General features: G+C 35.3%; 1 protein-coding gene across 3 annotated transcripts in view; it reads left to right on the top strand.

Moving 5' to 3' along the window:
* UGGT2 (UDP-glucose glycoprotein glucosyltransferase 2) overlaps positions 1–17,419 on the top strand; it is a 76,508-nt gene that overhangs the window by 20,164 nt on the left and 38,925 nt on the right. For all 3 annotated transcript variants that reach the window (XM_068182472.1, XM_068182473.1, XM_068182474.1), the window contains exons 8-15: positions 743–843; positions 3,732–3,831; positions 7,655–7,715; positions 10,452–10,543; positions 11,462–11,612; positions 12,603–12,722; positions 14,901–14,986; positions 16,520–16,655. In XM_068182472.1, coding sequence (XP_068038573.1) covers positions 743–843; positions 3,732–3,831; positions 7,655–7,715; positions 10,452–10,543; positions 11,462–11,612; positions 12,603–12,722; positions 14,901–14,986; positions 16,520–16,655 — 847 coding nt within the window. The remainder of the gene's footprint in view (positions 1–742; positions 844–3,731; positions 3,832–7,654; positions 7,716–10,451; positions 10,544–11,461; positions 11,613–12,602; positions 12,723–14,900; positions 14,987–16,519; positions 16,656–17,419) is intronic.

Genomic DNA, 17,419 nt, shown 5'->3' with positions numbered 1-17,419 from the left:
TACCTACCTATTATGTTTTCGAAACAAATAGCTAAGCTTTTGTGTACCATGTTCTTTAGCTCTGACAGATGATTTGTGTGCTCAGTAGATTGCTTTTGTCAGTGCTGTCAATTTATAAAACATGTTCTCAACATTGTATTGCCTATACCTCTCGCAGTTAATGCCACAAAGGGTGGATTCAGTTACAGTCAATATATAGCACAGTTGATGTACAGTTACTTATACATCATCCTATAGTAAGCTGAATAAAGAGTTACCTGTATGGTGTGTTAATACCGTCCAAACTTTGACTTCATTTATTCCATCGAAGTTTATGTGGCAGGTTTTGAGACAGATCACTACAAAATAAGTGAACTCCTGGTATTTAGTAAGAATTTCCTTACAGAGAGAATTGTCAAGCATTGGGACAGGCTGGCCAGGAAAGTGGTTGACTTGCCATGCCTGGGTAGATGTGGCCCTTAGGGACATGGTTTAGTGGTGTACTTGACAGTGCTGGCCTAATGGTTGGACTTAAGAACCTTCAAGTTCCTTTCTGACCGAAATGATTCTGTTTAAGTGGGGTTTAGCCCTCAGAAATCACCTTTTCTCATCCAAAATTCTTATTTTTCTTTCAGTAATGAATTCAAGTTCATTCTTGGTTTTTACCCTAACAATACAATATTAGCTGTGAGCAGTACTGTGGATAAGAGCAGACACTGATGGTTGTAATTGATTCTTTTTTGTAATAAAATGTTTATTGTAGACAGATGCATCCTGATCTGAAAAACAATCTGATAGAGTTTAAAAAACACCTAATTGAAACTACTAACAACATGGAACCACTGAAGGTTTGGGAGATGCAGGGTATGTATTGCATTTTATTTTTAATTAACATAATGCTTAATATTCCTTTTGTTATTTTAGTTATGATAAAAGCTTATTTTAAAAGAAGAGACATCATTTAATAGAAAGGCCTTAATACCTCAAGTATTTAAAATGCATGGGCTGATACCTTGTATTGTATGCTAGAAATTAAAGGAACGTTGAAGTAATTTTGTAAGATGGAGAGATAAATTGCCTGTTTTTCTGCCTGATGTGTCATCTCAGGTATAAAAACTTGTTTTAGATACTTTTTTTAGAAGTCAGGCAAAAGATATAATTTTGACATGACTGCTGGGTTGGTATGAAATACATGTTAGGACAGCTTGCTTCCTTTAATTTATAAATTTTATCAATGTACTGCAGTTCACATTGATGCATTTTTTAATATAATACCAAGTGGAAGAACATGCTTTTGAAAGCTTTCCTGTAGAAAAGAAAACAAATACATTGATTGCTAAAGCTTGTGCGCTGACGACTTGCAGGACATTCTGTAGCTTGAATTAAATATAAATCTCTCATAAAATGTCACAACATTTAAGTTTATGCAAGTAAATTTTCTTCCTTACATTCTTCAGCTTTAGAGGACAATCTGATCAAAATTAGTTTGCCTGTATATTAGTGCAGCGAAGGAGACTGAGCAATCACCTGGGATTCAGTTTCTTTTGGGACCCTGATATTACAGAGCTTGCTAGTGATGTCCAGTCTGGTATTAGCTGTGTGAGATAATTGTAGCTCACTTGCAGTCTTTTATCAATGAAGTTCAACTGCAGGATTTATCTTTGTCCAAAATTAAAAACAATTGAAAAATACTGCTTTAAAATTCTCCTGAGAAATCTACTTTGGAAAAAAAAATAGGAAAAGAAAATAATGTGTTGGACTATTTTTATTTTTGTGTGTGATTGAATGCCACTTGGCTGATAGTAAAGCTGAAGCAGCCATGAAACCTCAATCCCTTTAATGTCTACCTTCAAAAGACAGTACAAGGTCTCTGTTAGTGGTGCTCTTTTCTGTGGTGTTATGGCTAGAGAACTAGTTCTTAGTGTTGAAAGTGTTGGGATGCTGTTAATTTATGTCAGGAAGACTTGTAGTGGCTTGTGGTGCAGGATCTTCAGTCTTCAGCCCCCACATTTTTGGTGCAGTTGTTTTGATACCCTGACTGCTGACATGACAGGGTGCTTTCTCTAGTTCATTCTTAATGACTAATTATAGTGGCTGAATTAATGGCTCAGCTTCACTCTGATTTCCTTTAATTAGCTTCAAAGTAAAAATCTAGCTAAATTTAAGCAAAACTACTTCAGCTATAGGGCATACTTCTATTTATAAATGAACCTAAACACCATTCAAGAGCTGTCTTTCAAGAGCTTTTATATTTTAGGTAAGTAATTAGTAAGTACTTTTTCCTCAAGGTGCCTTACACTGTGCTCTCAGCTTTGTTAGGGTGCTGCAAGGGGAGGTCTGTAAGTGACAGCCCTGACCAGAGAGAACCAAGGAGGTATAAAGATGTCAGTTGGCCTCAGTGGTATTTGAATATGTGTATCCTAGCTGTTCAGCATAACATGGAAATTATTAACAGTTTATGAAGGGTTTTAAGTGTATGACCCAAGTTCACAGCTTCCTAGTGAGGAATAGTGATCTGTAGTAACAGCGGCAGCAGGGTGGTGTTGCTTCAACAGATCACAACTTACATGCCTGTTGAAAGGGTCCTGAAACCTACTTTTAAGAGTGATTTCTTTTCTTGTTAAAAGTATTAAAAAAATAGAAGTTAACATTCCACTTCTCAGTCACCCATTTTTTTCAGCCAAGAAGTACCTTTTCAGGCTAAACTAGGAATGTCCTATTCACTTTGATTCAGCCTCCATTTTTTTAAATCTTAATTGCCTCAAGAAGATGGCGCAAACTTTTACTAGGCAGCATCCTCTACATCTTTCTAGCCAGCGCTTTTTACTATATGTGGCATCAGCTTTCCTCAAACTGAATAACCTGAGGCTTTTAGTTTTTGTTTAAACATCTTGACTAGAAAATTCTAAGGAAAAGCCATCACTGCACGAATTAGTTATGCAGATGTATACAAGGTATATGGAAGCATCTAGTATCGTACTGTGTTACCTCATTGATACCAAAATTGGATTTGTCTTAGTCTTACGTGACAAAATTTGTCATGTTCACGTTAGACTCCAGGGATAGCTGACTGAATTCCATCGTTGTTTTTTCAGTGGATAGACAGATTAATTAGAAACTGTCCTGTCATCTAAAAATCTACTTTGTTCTGAAAACGAGATCCCCTTAAAAATGTGCTAGGTGTTTATGAGAACTGAAATTTTAGGGTAGTTAGACTTTTCCATTTGCAAGTCACATTTTCTCTGTATAGTTGCTGCTCCTCTTGAAAATTGTTCAATTCACATGCTCTATGCAGCTTTCTACATTAAATATATTTGTCATCTGAAAAACTTGTGAAGTCCTGGATCTGGAAAGGTCTTGCTCTTTCCTGCAGTTATGTGTGTCTGTGGATTGGTGTGTATCTAGATTTGAGTGTGGTACTACCCTTTTGATGATGGCATAATACCTCATGATGAATGGTCTGGATTTTTTCAAAGTGTTTCTGTAAATTTAGAAATTACATATACAATGTCTATGTTCAGGAAAGTCAAGCAGAATGTAGAAAAGCCTGAATTTAGTATTTCCAACTTCAATATGACCAGTTTTTCAACCTTAATAATGTAACTTTCATAACTGTTGAATCAATAACTGAAACATAAAATATGTAAATAGTGAGAATGTGTATATGGAACGGTTTTCTGACTGTAGGCAGTAATGATTGAGTGGTATTTCCAGTGATTTTTTTTTAATTTATTTTTCTTCCCCCACCCTAGATCTTAGTTTTCAAGCAGCTACTCGAATTATGTCTACCCCTATTTATGATGCCTTAAAGATAATGAAAGACATTGCTCAGAACTTCCCAATAAGAGCCAGGTATGATATTTAAGCTTTTTTTTTTTTCCAAACACTATTTTTATGTTTGCATTTGCCTGTAATGACAGTAGTACAGATTTATATCCAAATCCTGCAGTCAGATACTCATGTTTGACAGCTTGCTAGATGGATTCCAGGCAATTTCATTGAGTAGAAGATAACTCCAGGGAGAGCTTATGGTCCGTCTCTTCAACGTTTCCTGTGTGATGCAGGAGATGCCATGAGGACATGCTAATTACTTCAGGCACTTAGTCCTCATGGATTTCACTGGATTGATATTTTCCCAGCTGAAAACTTCTGTTGAATTAGTAGCAGAACTAGTCACAGTTCTGTAGCTAGGGAAGAGGCAAAATACCATTAATAAATTTTGTGGGGATCTACACACTTTAGTTCTAAGCACAGTGTTGCTGTCGAGATTGGGCCCTGGCTGTTGTGTGATAGTATTCTTACTGGGGAGGATGTGTCTTCCATAACAGATTACTTAATAAAAGATCAAGATAAATATTAAATAAATGGACATGTCCTGATTTCAGCTATCTGAAAATGAAATATTGTTCTAACCGTAAGCCAGTAGTATTGTAATTGAGAAATGCTTCTCTTCATACTTATTAAGTTCTTCATGTAATCCTATCAGCAGTATTTGCTTGAATTACTGAGTTAAATGTAATGCTAAATAGGGCTCTTAACGCAGCGTGCTTTCACATTTTGCCACTCTTGTTTAATTATCACAGTATTTCATTGTCACCCCTGATTGTCTGTTGGAGAAAATCTACACCATAATGGAAAAACTACAGTTGTAACATCTTGTGTCAAGGAAGCAAAATGCCTTTTAAAATGTCTGAAGCATAATTATTATGAAATAGTATGGTCTAAGTTTGCACTTAGATTAGCAATCAGAAAATTCAGCTTTCCAGTAGGAGATAGTGGAAGCATACATAATGTCGAACTTCAAGTCCAGTTCTGTTCTTTAAAGGACAGGAAAAAGTCATTTTGAAGTGTGCCAGGTGACATTTAAATCATGGGTTTTACAAGGCATTAAATCGTTACATTCCACTCCAACTCCCGTTGTGTATTTGTGGCATTAGAGAGCTCAATTTACCTACTCTTCAAGTATTTTCTGGGTAAAAGAATAAGAAGACTTTAAAATTATTAAAAGGGGAATCACTCTCTGTCCTGCATGATTTATTCTAACATGCTCATCTAGCATGTTATTTTTAACACGAGTGATTACAAATATTTAAATAATTTAAATTTAGTAGGTCTACATTGACAACTTAAAGGGGCACTGTATAAAAATAGTGCACAGACTAAATTTCATTAATAATCTAATCATGCTTAACCTGATGAATCAAAATACTAGTTTGGAAAAAAAACCTAGAATAAACAGGAAATGAAATTCTATTGCTTAGTCACTTTAGATAAATAGCCAATCTTTATAATAATAGTATTTTTAAATTGTGTAAGTTTCGGACAGTTTTTATATGAAAACAACAATTTTTAGTATACAAAATTTGGTTTAAAAAAGCTGTATGCAAATTCTAGAACTGTAGTTATGAAAATAAAATACTGCATGTTTCTTAAAAATGGGATTCCTTAGACCTTAAAAAAATGAATATACCACTCCTCTGAAATTTTCTTTCACTTTATAATTTACCACCTGTATTTTTGTCTCGGTATTTCCAGTTGAAAATGTTAGTCTGAGGTAGATTTTACAAAATGTCATCAGATGCAGACAATGTGCCAGATGATATATGTCATGGCAACATTTTGATAATTCATTTTATAAGGTATTTTTCATCTTTTATTTGTTACATACTTGTCATAATATTGCATTCTCAAAAAGCAGATAATTAGGTATTATAATGCTCTGTTACTTGCTATTTATTAATCATTCACAAATGTTAACATTACTATCCTGTGAATGGCTCTTTTTTTTCCTCTCAACATTCAGTACTACATGGCTACATGTTCTTCCAGGTAAGAATAAAGATGCATAAAATTATAGAGAATATTTCAACCTTAAGGTCGTTCAAGAACTTTCCTACATCATGTAGAAAGAGAAATAGTATCCGTTTACTTTCAGCCAGTGAAGTGTTTCTCTTTAGTCAGAGTCTTGCACTTGATGGTTACCAAAGCAGAGGTAAAAATTTTGTAACGCTCTGAACAAATTGAAAAAATGACAGAACTGAAAACAAACAGATGTCTTTCACAGCTATGCTTGTTACCTCAGGTTGCTGGGGTGTCCTTTTCAAGGCTCAACCATCGCACTTTCTCCATAAAATTATGCTAGAATCCTGCATTGTCAACTGCCATGCATGAACAAGGAGCTGTTTAATGACTCCTTGGATTGCTTTCTATTACTAGAACAGCTATCAGTAAAGCGTACCTTTTGCTGATGGGTATTTTACTTCCTTGCTAATGTTGGACCACCTTTGTATTTTCCTTTCCATCTTGTTATTATTTTCATATTTTTGTTTTATTTTTCTGCCTATCTACTCACATTAGGAGCCATTTGGAAATATACAGGTTGTCCTTTTTATCTGTGCATTTTTTTATCAACTGAGTGTGCTTCTGAGAGTTACAGGCCCTACTATTTCTGTTGAGTTCAACATGATAAAATTCAGGTTTTTAAAATATTTTTTGAATTTTTTTACTTCAGAACTCTCTAATACCAAGCTGGAAAAAATACTGTTTGCTCCTACAGTATGTCTCTTTGGTCACCTGGAAAGCTTGAATAGTTATTTAAATTAAACTAACTTTATGTCTTATTTCTGACATACTGTGAGAAATGTGGACTATACTAGCAAGATCTATTCTGAATCAGTTTCTTTGGGGGAAGGTGAGGATTTATATTATTAAATGCTTTATTTTCCGCAGGTTTGAAACTGGCTTAGCAGGATCATTCTCAGTTTGCTTAGTTAACTTTCAGGTTTACGATTACTCCAGTTTTTCTTGAAGCCCCATACAAATTCACTAAACCATGTACAGTCCTGTTTTGAAAAAAAAGTTCATATAGGCAGCTAGAATATTTATTTTGGCATTTATCAGGATAGTCAGATTTAGGTTAATATGGTGTAGGTTTTTTTAAGACATGGAGAGATTAATTTCCCTCTGAAAGTGTTTTATGATAAGCCTGATAATTATAAACTTCACATACAATACACTGTGGCAGGGGAAGATAAAATATTCATCCAGAACATTCATCAAAGGTAAAAAAGACAAATCGATGTGTTACCTTCAAAAGATGGAATGACTAAGGAAACTAAAACTTTGTCTGTCTGTGAATGCTTAACAGTTTCAAGTGTCTCTATCTGAAATCTCTTTTTTTGAAGTCTCAGCTAATTTTAAAGTGGTCATTGTTTGCATGTTTTCGTTGCCTTTGTCCAGACAAATCCATGGCTTTCCATGCTGTAAAGTTGAGTACCATAGAGACAGTAATATTAACTTAAAATATGCAAATATGGTATATATTCAGGTAATAATTTAGCTGACCAAACAGCTTACTTTTTTATAATATACATCTAGAAAAACAAGCCATGAGGAAAGATTGAGAGTGGTAAAAAATACATTGATGTTATTACTGCAAAAAAAAAAAAAAACCCTAGCCTGAATCTGAAATGTGGGTTTACTAAAGTAAAACAGAACTATATTTGTCTTAAATATTGAGTATTTATGATACTGCATTACTCTTCTTTTTAAGACTTAATTACAACATTCTTCAGTTACATTGCATTGGATGTTTAATTAAAATACCAATTATATATAAAATAATGTTTTTTTAAAAATACAGTGGTTGAGTGGTACAAATATTTTGTTTTAACAGATCCCTTACAAGAGTAGCCGTAGACAAGAAAATGCAAAATGAAATAGAAGAAAATCAGAAGGTTTGTTTTTATTTCTTAAGATGGACATTTGAACTACTCTTGTATTGCTGTTTTTGGAGTTTTTTTTTACTGTAGCAACTTTCGTGGTTTTTGTTAAAGAAAAAGACCTAATTGTTCTAAAATCTATTGTGAGACAGATAACATTTAAATATGTAATTCAAGTATTTCACTTTCTGCTATTCGTGAACCTTTCTCCATTCTCTCTTTAGGTTTTACAGAATTAGGCAAGGCCAAACAGTTTACATGGAGTGTTGAGTTGAGTCACAGATTGTGTGCTGGGAAAGCAAAATAGGTATCAGTTACTTTTTCTATGGCTCTGGTGTTGAATCTAAGCCTGCTGCTTATGTTATGGTCAGCAAATGCAAACTTTGAGCTTTTCACACTCTCAGAATCACACACGCAGCTATTCTGCAAGGTGGTTTGAACATCATCTGTGGCAGATGGTTTTGTTTTCATCCTTGATTCACTGCATCATTTGTGCCTTGTACTGTGTGAGGAGTCCCTGTTGCTGTGATTTTGACTGATCTGAGATACCACTCAGTATTTGTTAAATTCATTATGTCTGTCTCTGTTCAGTTTGGATTTTTTCTTTCACGTTGAGTGTTGCAGGTAAATGTTAGGCACCATTCTTGTAGGACTGGTCGTGTGCCATGACATCAATGACTGGTCAAATGAAATGATTGGGAGAAGTAACTTAAAATTTGGATCTGAAACAAATTACAATGGATATGTGTGGTTGGTCAGCTGAATCACTCCTATGATTCCATTAATGTATTAACTACATTAAGTGAACTTTATGCACTATCACACTAAGTTTTAATTTCATGTGAGGTCATGTCCTTCCTGTAGTCTAAAGGCCTTTAGACAGCTAAAAGCTAAAATTTGTTGAATTAAAGTAAAGAAACTTCCTGAACACTGCTGCTTGAGCACAATAAATTGTCATGTGCATTCTTGAACTGCAGTACATCCATCTAGCAGCGGGAGAGATATGATCTCATGCTGTGTGTAACTGGATGATTCCCTCTCAAGATAATGAAAGTTGAATAGGAAATGCAACGGGAGGAAATAAAGTTATTAAAAGCGAAAGACATGTGATGATTTAGGTGTAATGAGTTGATACCTAAGCAAGAAATAGACAAAGAACTGCTATAGATAAAAGAAAAAAATAAAATCTCATTAAACTGAACTCACAACTTACAATGCAATAATTTGCTGAAGTTTAACAAGAAAATACTACATTAATATTATCAGCCTTAAATTCTAGTGTTGGATGCCTAAATACTCCTTCCATCAACGTTTTTATGACAAAGTCAATGCACTTCTAGACAATAAAATATCTAGCATCAAAATTGTATTAAGAATCGTAACTCTGATTTATCAATATCTGTAAGTATCTGTCAAGAAGATGGAGCCGGGCTCTTCTCTGTGGTGCTGAGCAACAGGACAAGAGGCAACAGGCAAAAACTGATGAGTGGGGAAGTTCCACCCGAACATGAGGCAGAACTTTTTTACTTTGTGAGTGACTGAGCACTGAACAGATTGCCCAGAGAGGTTGTGGAGTATCTCTCACTGGAGATACTCAAGAATGCATATCTGGACACTATCCTGTGCAGTGTGCTTTAGGATGACCTTGTTTTGGGAGGGAGATTGGACCAGATGACACACTGTGATCCCTTCCAACCTTAACTATTCTGCAATTCATCTCAGTTCCTTTCCTATTTGTATTTCCTACTTACATTTAACTGTGTGAAAGTAACCACACTGCTTTACAGAAATGATACCATTTTCAGTGTTCTCTCATTTTTGCTCTCATTTGTCCAGTTACAGGCTTATATCAGGAGTGATATACTGAGCTTGAGTTGCTGCTGTAGGCATGCTTTTCTTAAAGTACATTTTTTTTTCACGCTTACTTTGTTTAGCAAGTGGGAGCTAAATTGGAAAAAAACACAACTTTCAACAAAAAAAATTGGAAAAAAATACAACTTTCTCTTCTGTATTTTTGTGTTTTCTCTGTTGGGAATTAAGGCAGATCTGCAAATCTGACTGCTCCTTCTGTCACGGGTTAGAATATACTACTGCTGTTTCTCCTGTCACTTATCTTGCTACAGACTGAAGGATGTTGTGCCTCAGATCTCTCTGTAGGAAAGTGATAATAGATGCTTTACTCCCTAAATACCACCTTCCTCTTGTATTTGTTTATTGTGGATCTTTTTTCCTCTTTGCCAACAAAGATATGCTATCCCCTTTTCTCTGTGTTCTTTCCATGGTCCCTACGTTGGACAAGATTTTAAGTTTCTAGTCCATTTTTCCTAATTCCCTGAAACAATTCAACTACAAGTTTTTCAGAATTGAGAGATACTAAGTCATTGAGAAAGCTGGTTTCAAGTGGAGGGACACATGTAAGGCTTCCCTTTGCTGTGTGGATGTATAGACATAATTTGAAAACTTCAAGCTGTATTTCTGTTTGTGTGTATTTTCACTTTCTGTTGGCAAACACTGAGAATGTGTCCTTTTGCCGTGTACAGGTAGGTTGTTTTCATTTGTATCTGTACATCTGAAGTATATTAAATAGCACTCATAAAATATGGGGTCATTATTTTTTCCAACACACGGATAAAAGAAGACATTGTGTGGAAAAGATTTGATGTGTCTGTTTCGCAGAATTGCTTAAGGGTGTTTATATATGTTATTGTAGACACAGACCTAAATAAGTAAGCAGTACTTTTTACTTTTTAGCATTTCCATGAAACACTTGGAATTCAGCCTGGAGAAGCACGTTTATTTCTAAATGGCCTTCATATTGACCTGGATTTTCAAGATCCCTTTAGGTAAGATGTACATTTTGTTTGAAGGTCACAGACTTACTTATAATAGTGGGGAGTTGTGCTCCTGGTCCTAATCTCATCTGTTGCATTTTTGAGGCAAGGAAGTGTTCCAGTAGGAGGAATACTGATTTACAGTGGTTTTGCTTAGAGTATGGACATTATATAAGTAGTTGAAAATAGCCTTTTCTCTTGGAGTATATTTTCTAATTTGCTTATAATTTTACAACTCACCATGTAAAATTAATTTGAAAATGGAAGGAATCTGACGTGTGCTTGTAAAAAGACTGCCTTCATGTCTGTATTTTCCTGATTTTTAAGTAACAGGGATATGAAAACATTACAGTCACAAAGTCTTGCCAGCTGTGTTCTGCTGTGGAGTACTTCAGGGGGATTTTATTCTCAAATTTGAATTTTCAGATTGCAGCAGATGTTCCAGAGTCCTGTTGGGTCTTCTGGGAGGTTTTAGGGTTTGGCTGTGTGTTTTCTCTATGCTGAGTTCTGCCATGATACAAGCTTAGAGTTCATCTGTGTCTCCATTACTTGCTTGCTTCTCTATTCGCTTGCGCAGCTGCTTCTTAGAGCACCACAGCTTGGATTTTGGCATCAGGCAGGACAGTGCAGCAAGAAAGCTTTCACTCTGCTGTCCTGCCACTTCTTACTAACGATGGATAAAATTGCTTTGTATAAAACAGATCTAAATGAATAAAAGAATTGTATAATCTGTTGTAATTATGTTTTGAAATAAGTTAGAGGCATAGTGTTTTTAACTGGTGTTGTTTTAAACATTAGGCTGTGGGAGAATATAAAGAGAAAATATTCCGAAGACTATTAACATGAAGATTGTTTTTAGTTTTAAAAATAATTTTTAAGTCATGACAAGAGATCTTTGTAGACATTATGTACTTTATCTTCCTGAAAAAGCATTTTAGAGACTCTAAAACTGGAAGGAAAAGTGATGCATGGCCTTCATGAACTTGGAATCAAAGGAGAGACCCTGAGTAAATTTATGAGGTTGCATGTACATCCTACAGATAATAATTATGCACTAGATATTCGTCACTCTTCAATAATAGTAAGTAAAGTTTTTTTTTACAGATTACATCTTTGATAATTCTCTGTATGAAACAGTTTTCCTTTTTTATACCTCAGTTGAAATACTGTGCATAAGGCCATATATCAATTAGCAGTTCAAAATGTTTTCAAGGGTAATATCCCTTCAATATTTTTGAGTAATTTCCTCTAGTTTATACCTTATTAAAATATTAAGATATAGGGTGTTTAAAGGAAAAGAAAAATATATTTAGAGTAGTTGCACACTCCACACTATAGAATTTGCCTTTTATAGCAATTACTGTAGCTACGTAATATTACATAATATCTCATATTATACAAGACTTCTAAGTGTACTTTACAAGTATGATAAGTGAATTTTGGGGCCACTTAAATATATTATTTCTAGCTGTCCAATGACTGTGATTTTTACCCTTCTTCAAAATTTACACAGGTTTCATTACAAAGGTTATACACCAGGGGAAAAGGCACAAACCAAAACCACTACAGCACTAAAATATTATTTTCTTGTATCTGAAAGAGCCACATTTCACTCTTCTGTTTGCCCCAGCTTGCACAGAAAGGACTAGAAGAATAAATCAGCCACATGTTAATTGGCTATTTTGATGTATCTAAAGTTCTGTTGCTGCATTCTTAAGATAAATATTGTGCTTGGATTACAAGATGGTTGTGCTGTGTTACACACATCTGTGTGATACATTGTTATGATGTTTGCATTGTGAAAGCAATTTTCACCGTTAAAAAAACTGGTTTTATTCACATCCTTATACGCAGCACTAATGATCCTTCTTCCATTTCCATCCAGTATTAGTTTTATTGTGTACTGCAGATAAAAACAGTTTGATTAAAAAGAAAAAATAAAGATAAAATTTAGAAGCTATTTCCTGTTATTATTTTTACAAAAGGGAGGCATTTTATAGTGTTGTTATGCCCACATATTTTTCTCAGTGTTCAATGCATGTTTTCTAAATGGCAGCCTTTTTTGTTTCAGTGGATTAATAATATAGAACAAGATCACAGCTATAGCACATGGCCTGCAAGCTATCAGGAGCTGCTAAAACCCTCATTTCCTGGATTTTTACATGAGATTAGACGCAATTTATATAATTTGGTAAGTTTGGAGAACTTTGTTTTTTTTGCATGCTGTATATGTTAATATGTGGGCAGACAGTTTATTAAAAAATACACATGCTGGATTTATTAAGTTTTCTGTATGGATCTGCTAAGAGTAGTGAATGCTGCCTTATCTAGTGACTCGTAGGTGGTTACTAGTTTGATTTGCAGATGGATTTGGGCACAGTTTTATGAAGAGTTCTTATGTTCCTTTCCATGCTATGCATAGAAAAATCACTACTGTCAAAGCATGGGGGAAGTTAATGATAGCTGTCCATGATTTAGAGATGGTAAACTGAGATACAAAGATATTTAAGTTATAAAGCATACTAATTATTCATATCTTGTAGCTTAATTTTTCCTCTATAAATAGGATTCTGTATCACTTCGTAAGCTAGGGAAGCAGCTATTGCTGATTCAAATTAGAATTGCAAAAGGTAATCTTACGAACCATAGAATCATAAAATGGTTTGGGTTGTAATGGACCTTTAAAGGTTACCTAATCCAGCTCTCCTGCAATGACCAAAACTTCATCCAGCCTGTTCTTCAACAACTTCAATGGTGGTCCATCCACAGCTTCGCTGAGCAACCAGTTCCCCTGTGACACCTTTGGTGTCTAACCATCCTCACTTCTTCATATTCAGTCAGAATCTGCCCTCTTTTAGTTTAAAACTGCTACCTCTTGTTGCATCACTACAGTGTCTTTACTACTGGTAAAAAAACCCTCTCCTTCTTGTAAGTCTCCCTATACACACAGGAGAAGTGCTCCAGATTCTGATCTGATTGTTTTTGTGGATCCTTCTTTGGACCTACTTGAGGTCCATGTCTTTCCTGTGCTGGGCACCCCAGAGCTAGAAGGAGCACTCCAGGGTGGGTCTCACCATGGCACAGGGACAGAATCCCCTCCTTTGCCCTGCTGCCCATGCTGCTTTGGATGCAGCCCAGGACACGTTTGGCTTTCTGGCCTGTGAGTGCACACTGCCAGCTCAAGTCCAGCCTCATCCACCAGCAACCCCCAAGTCCTTCTTGGCAGGGCTGTTCTCGACCTGTTCATCCCCCAGCCTGTGTTGATAAGCAGGGAGTTACCCCAGCCTAGATGCAGCACTTTGTACTTGGCCTTGTTGAAACTCATGAGGTTCCCATGGATGCATTTCTTGAGCTTGTCCAGGTCCCTCTGAATGGCTTCCCATCCTTCAGATGTGTCAGCTGCACCACTCAGCTTGGTGTCCTCTGCAAAGCTGTTGAGGGTACACTTGATCCCTTTGTCTTTGATGTAGTTGCTTGAAGTGATGCAAAGTTGGTGTGTAAAAAGACAATGAAAATACCAGCAATAGGTAATAAAAAAGTGTATGTTTATAATGAAGTGTCAGATGTGTAATGTGAAATAGATTGCATTGCATGTTCAGGGTTAAGTAAAAGAGCTGTATTATAGAAATCTCTAACACATCATTTCAATATCATCTGAAGGGGGGAGTTCAAAATTTTTAAAGTTACTCTTCCTTATTTCAGCTACTGTAGCAAATTTGATGAATTGTAAGGGAAGTTTGCAGTGCAAAGTTAAATAAATGAGGTCCAGTTAAATCTACATAAGGATCATTTGCCTAAACAGACACATCCCAGTTTCAGATTCTATGCATGCCTGAAAGATCTGAGTTTATGCTCTAAGCTACACTAAGTGAAAGAGTGACTACAAAGATAGGTGAGACAGGAAGGAAGAAATCTTCCCAAAAGCTCCATTATTTACTTCAAGTTTTTAGCCAAAATATTGTTGATTTATTTTTGTTTGGTTTTCACAACAGAAGAGAGTTTGTTAAAAGATGTAACAGAAAAATCAGCATTTTATCTTTCTAAAATAAATATGGAATTGATTAATAAAAGCAGAGTAATGGCACAGAGTCTTTCAAAGGAGGAAAGTTGGATGGATTACTTGGTTTGAAGTTCAGTGAATGGTTAAATCCTATTTTCACTGTTTGGTCTAAATTCCTTAATTCTGATGTTATTTTCATTTATAGTCTTAATGTTTTCTTACAATGAATGCTTTAAAAAATTGAAAACAGCCGGGGCATACAGTTCCTTTGGAAATGAATGTTCTTGTTTTCGATTTTATGTCTGAAGAAAAAATAAAAACAGACATCAGGAATAAATATTGGATGCCTGATATGTTTTTTCTTCTTAGGTACTTTTTGTTGATCCTGTCCAAGAAGATACTGGTGATTATATGAAGCTGGCAGAATTATTCTATCATCATGATGTACCACTTAGGTAAGGAAAACTGCAAGTCTTAAGGAAAAAGCTTTAAATAAAGATTCTTTCATTTTTTTTCTTTTTCATCTTCTGTTCTACTAGGCAAGGATGTGAATTCAGGTTAAATCCAATGTAACCACATTCTAATACGGCACACTGGTTACCCATTTGTACCAAGCTTACTCAGGTATTAAGTATTCTTGGGCAAAGGGATTGCAATGTATAACACACCTGAGTGTGTGCAAAATGAACTGCAAAAGTCTGATAATTTTTTTTTACCTTGTGAAAGTGTCCCACTGGGTGCCCTTGCAAAGTTGCATTCTTATAAAAATATTCGTTATGTAAAACATTCTTTCAGGGAATTTTTGAAATTTAGTTCTTTAAATTTTGATTGCTACATCTAATGTTGTTTTGATATACACACTTAAAGACCAAAGTGAGATTATCCTCATTGAGTTTTGAATTTCTGAAAGTGATCATTTGAGAGAGACACTTCTGAGGAAGAGTCTGGTTGATCTGAGATACCTAATTGTAAAAAAACAGTGAATTGGTCTCGGAAATGACTGTTTATTTCCACTTTATAAAAGAAGGATATCTAAAGTTCAGCAAGATTAATTGCATGTTAAATATTTAAAATCCTCCTGTGAAATGGCTTTTTGTGTCTTCAATAAATTACAGGTGTTTAATTTTGCTTTAAAATTTTACTAGTCCGGATCTTTTTTTGTAGTCGTTTTTCTTAATTTTTTATCATTCAATTACAAAAGCATAATGAAAGACAGATCGCAGTGTTCTGTGTGTCTTCACAGAAAGTTTTGGGTTGGAAGTGACCATAAAGATAGTATGGCCTAGTCTCAGTCCAGGCTTTTTATATGAAAATGGTATCAGTGCACCACCTTCAGTAGGCCTTTTTACCTCCCAAGCCTCATATTCCTTTGGGTTTTCTTTCAATTAATGGAAACGTAGGGATTAGTAGTAGAGGTGTTTAAGACTGATATGAGTGGAAAATGAACGGCAGTGCCAGAGTGGTGGAAGGCCCAGAAGGTTAAAAAGGCCAGAGAAGGGCTAGTAGGAGTGGCACACACTGATGATGGAACATCAGTACCCCAGCACATCCTCATGCCTCTACTCAAGATATCTCTGTCAGGAGAAACAAGACTGGCAATGCCCAGACTAAAACAAAGACTTGAGCCCTTAAGAGATGATGGCAGGAATGTAAAGAATCAAAACCTTCATATAGGTAAGGAGAGAAAGTACTGTGATTAAACCCTATTGACTCACAGAAATCTTAATTATTGTCAGCTGTAAAAGGTATATGTAAAGTCAGTACATCTTTGGTAACCTAAGCATACCGTAGAGCTGATGGAGGATGTGTGGCTGGTATCCTGTGTCAGCACATAGTCATAGGAACACCAGCCAGGTGCAGGGTTTTTATGTCTATGTGCTGGGCAGATCACTTGAATGCAACGATTTGGTTCTTCCATGTTTGTATTAGAATTTGTGTGAAGCAGATATTGTGTTAAAATGTATGATCTCTTTTTATTTTTTTTATAGAATTGGAATTGTTTTTATTTTAAGTACAAAAGAAGAAATTGATGGAAATGAAGATGCTGGAGTAGCTCTTTGGAGAACTTTTAATTACATTGCAGAGGAATCTGACACCTCTCAGGCTTTTACGGCAATAATTAACGTTAGTTCTTTCACAAGAAATCACCTATTTACTTCTGGTTTATAATTTATTAATAGTCAGGATCTTGCTACCTTGTGATAACAGGAGATGTATGCATTTACTTAATGCAGAAATTAAGTATTAAAAGCATGTATTGCATTAATAGTCTATAGAATTATTTGCAGAAATACTTTCCTCTTGCAGAAACCAATTTTCTCTTGTAATTTAGCCTATCAACAGGCTTCCTTCAATAATATAAAAAAGTAGATGCATACCTTGCAGATTTTAGTATTAAGAAAAATTATTCTGTATTATTTTTGTTAACGTAATGGGCATGTCTTTGTGTTCTGTGTCTTTTGAAGTACAGGGATTTTAATGTCACTTTGGCAGTCCTATAAGATTTGAAAAGCTCTTTCTTATTGTCCAGTGTAGGAAGTGAAACAATAAGATAATTTCTTTTCTTTGGTCATGCTTGAGCTGTCCATGGGTGCAGAAAACATAGAAGTACTCCAGGCTTGCAGCTTAATGAGACAGGTTAACTCTGTGAGAGAATGCAGATTCTCATAAGACAGGAATTTCAGAGATGAGAGGTGAATGGAGGAGAAATAAGGTGAGCCATCTTTGTAGAGGCTCTGTGGGTAAGAGTTAAGAGAATATGGTATTTATACATAACAATTTTACTTCCATTTGTTTTCTGGTTTTATGTTTAGTGCCTAGGAAATAACATGGTGTCATGGATAAACTTAGAGAGCTTAAGATTAAAGGAATTGAAGTAACTAGGAATA

The sequence above is a fragment of the Anomalospiza imberbis genome, chromosome 2, assembly GCF_031753505.1.
Source record: "Anomalospiza imberbis isolate Cuckoo-Finch-1a 21T00152 chromosome 2, ASM3175350v1, whole genome shotgun sequence".
NCBI lineage: Eukaryota > Metazoa > Chordata > Aves > Passeriformes > Viduidae > Anomalospiza > Anomalospiza imberbis.
The sequence above is the reverse complement of the archived record's forward strand: the minus strand, read 5'-3'. Positions and strand labels throughout refer to the sequence as shown.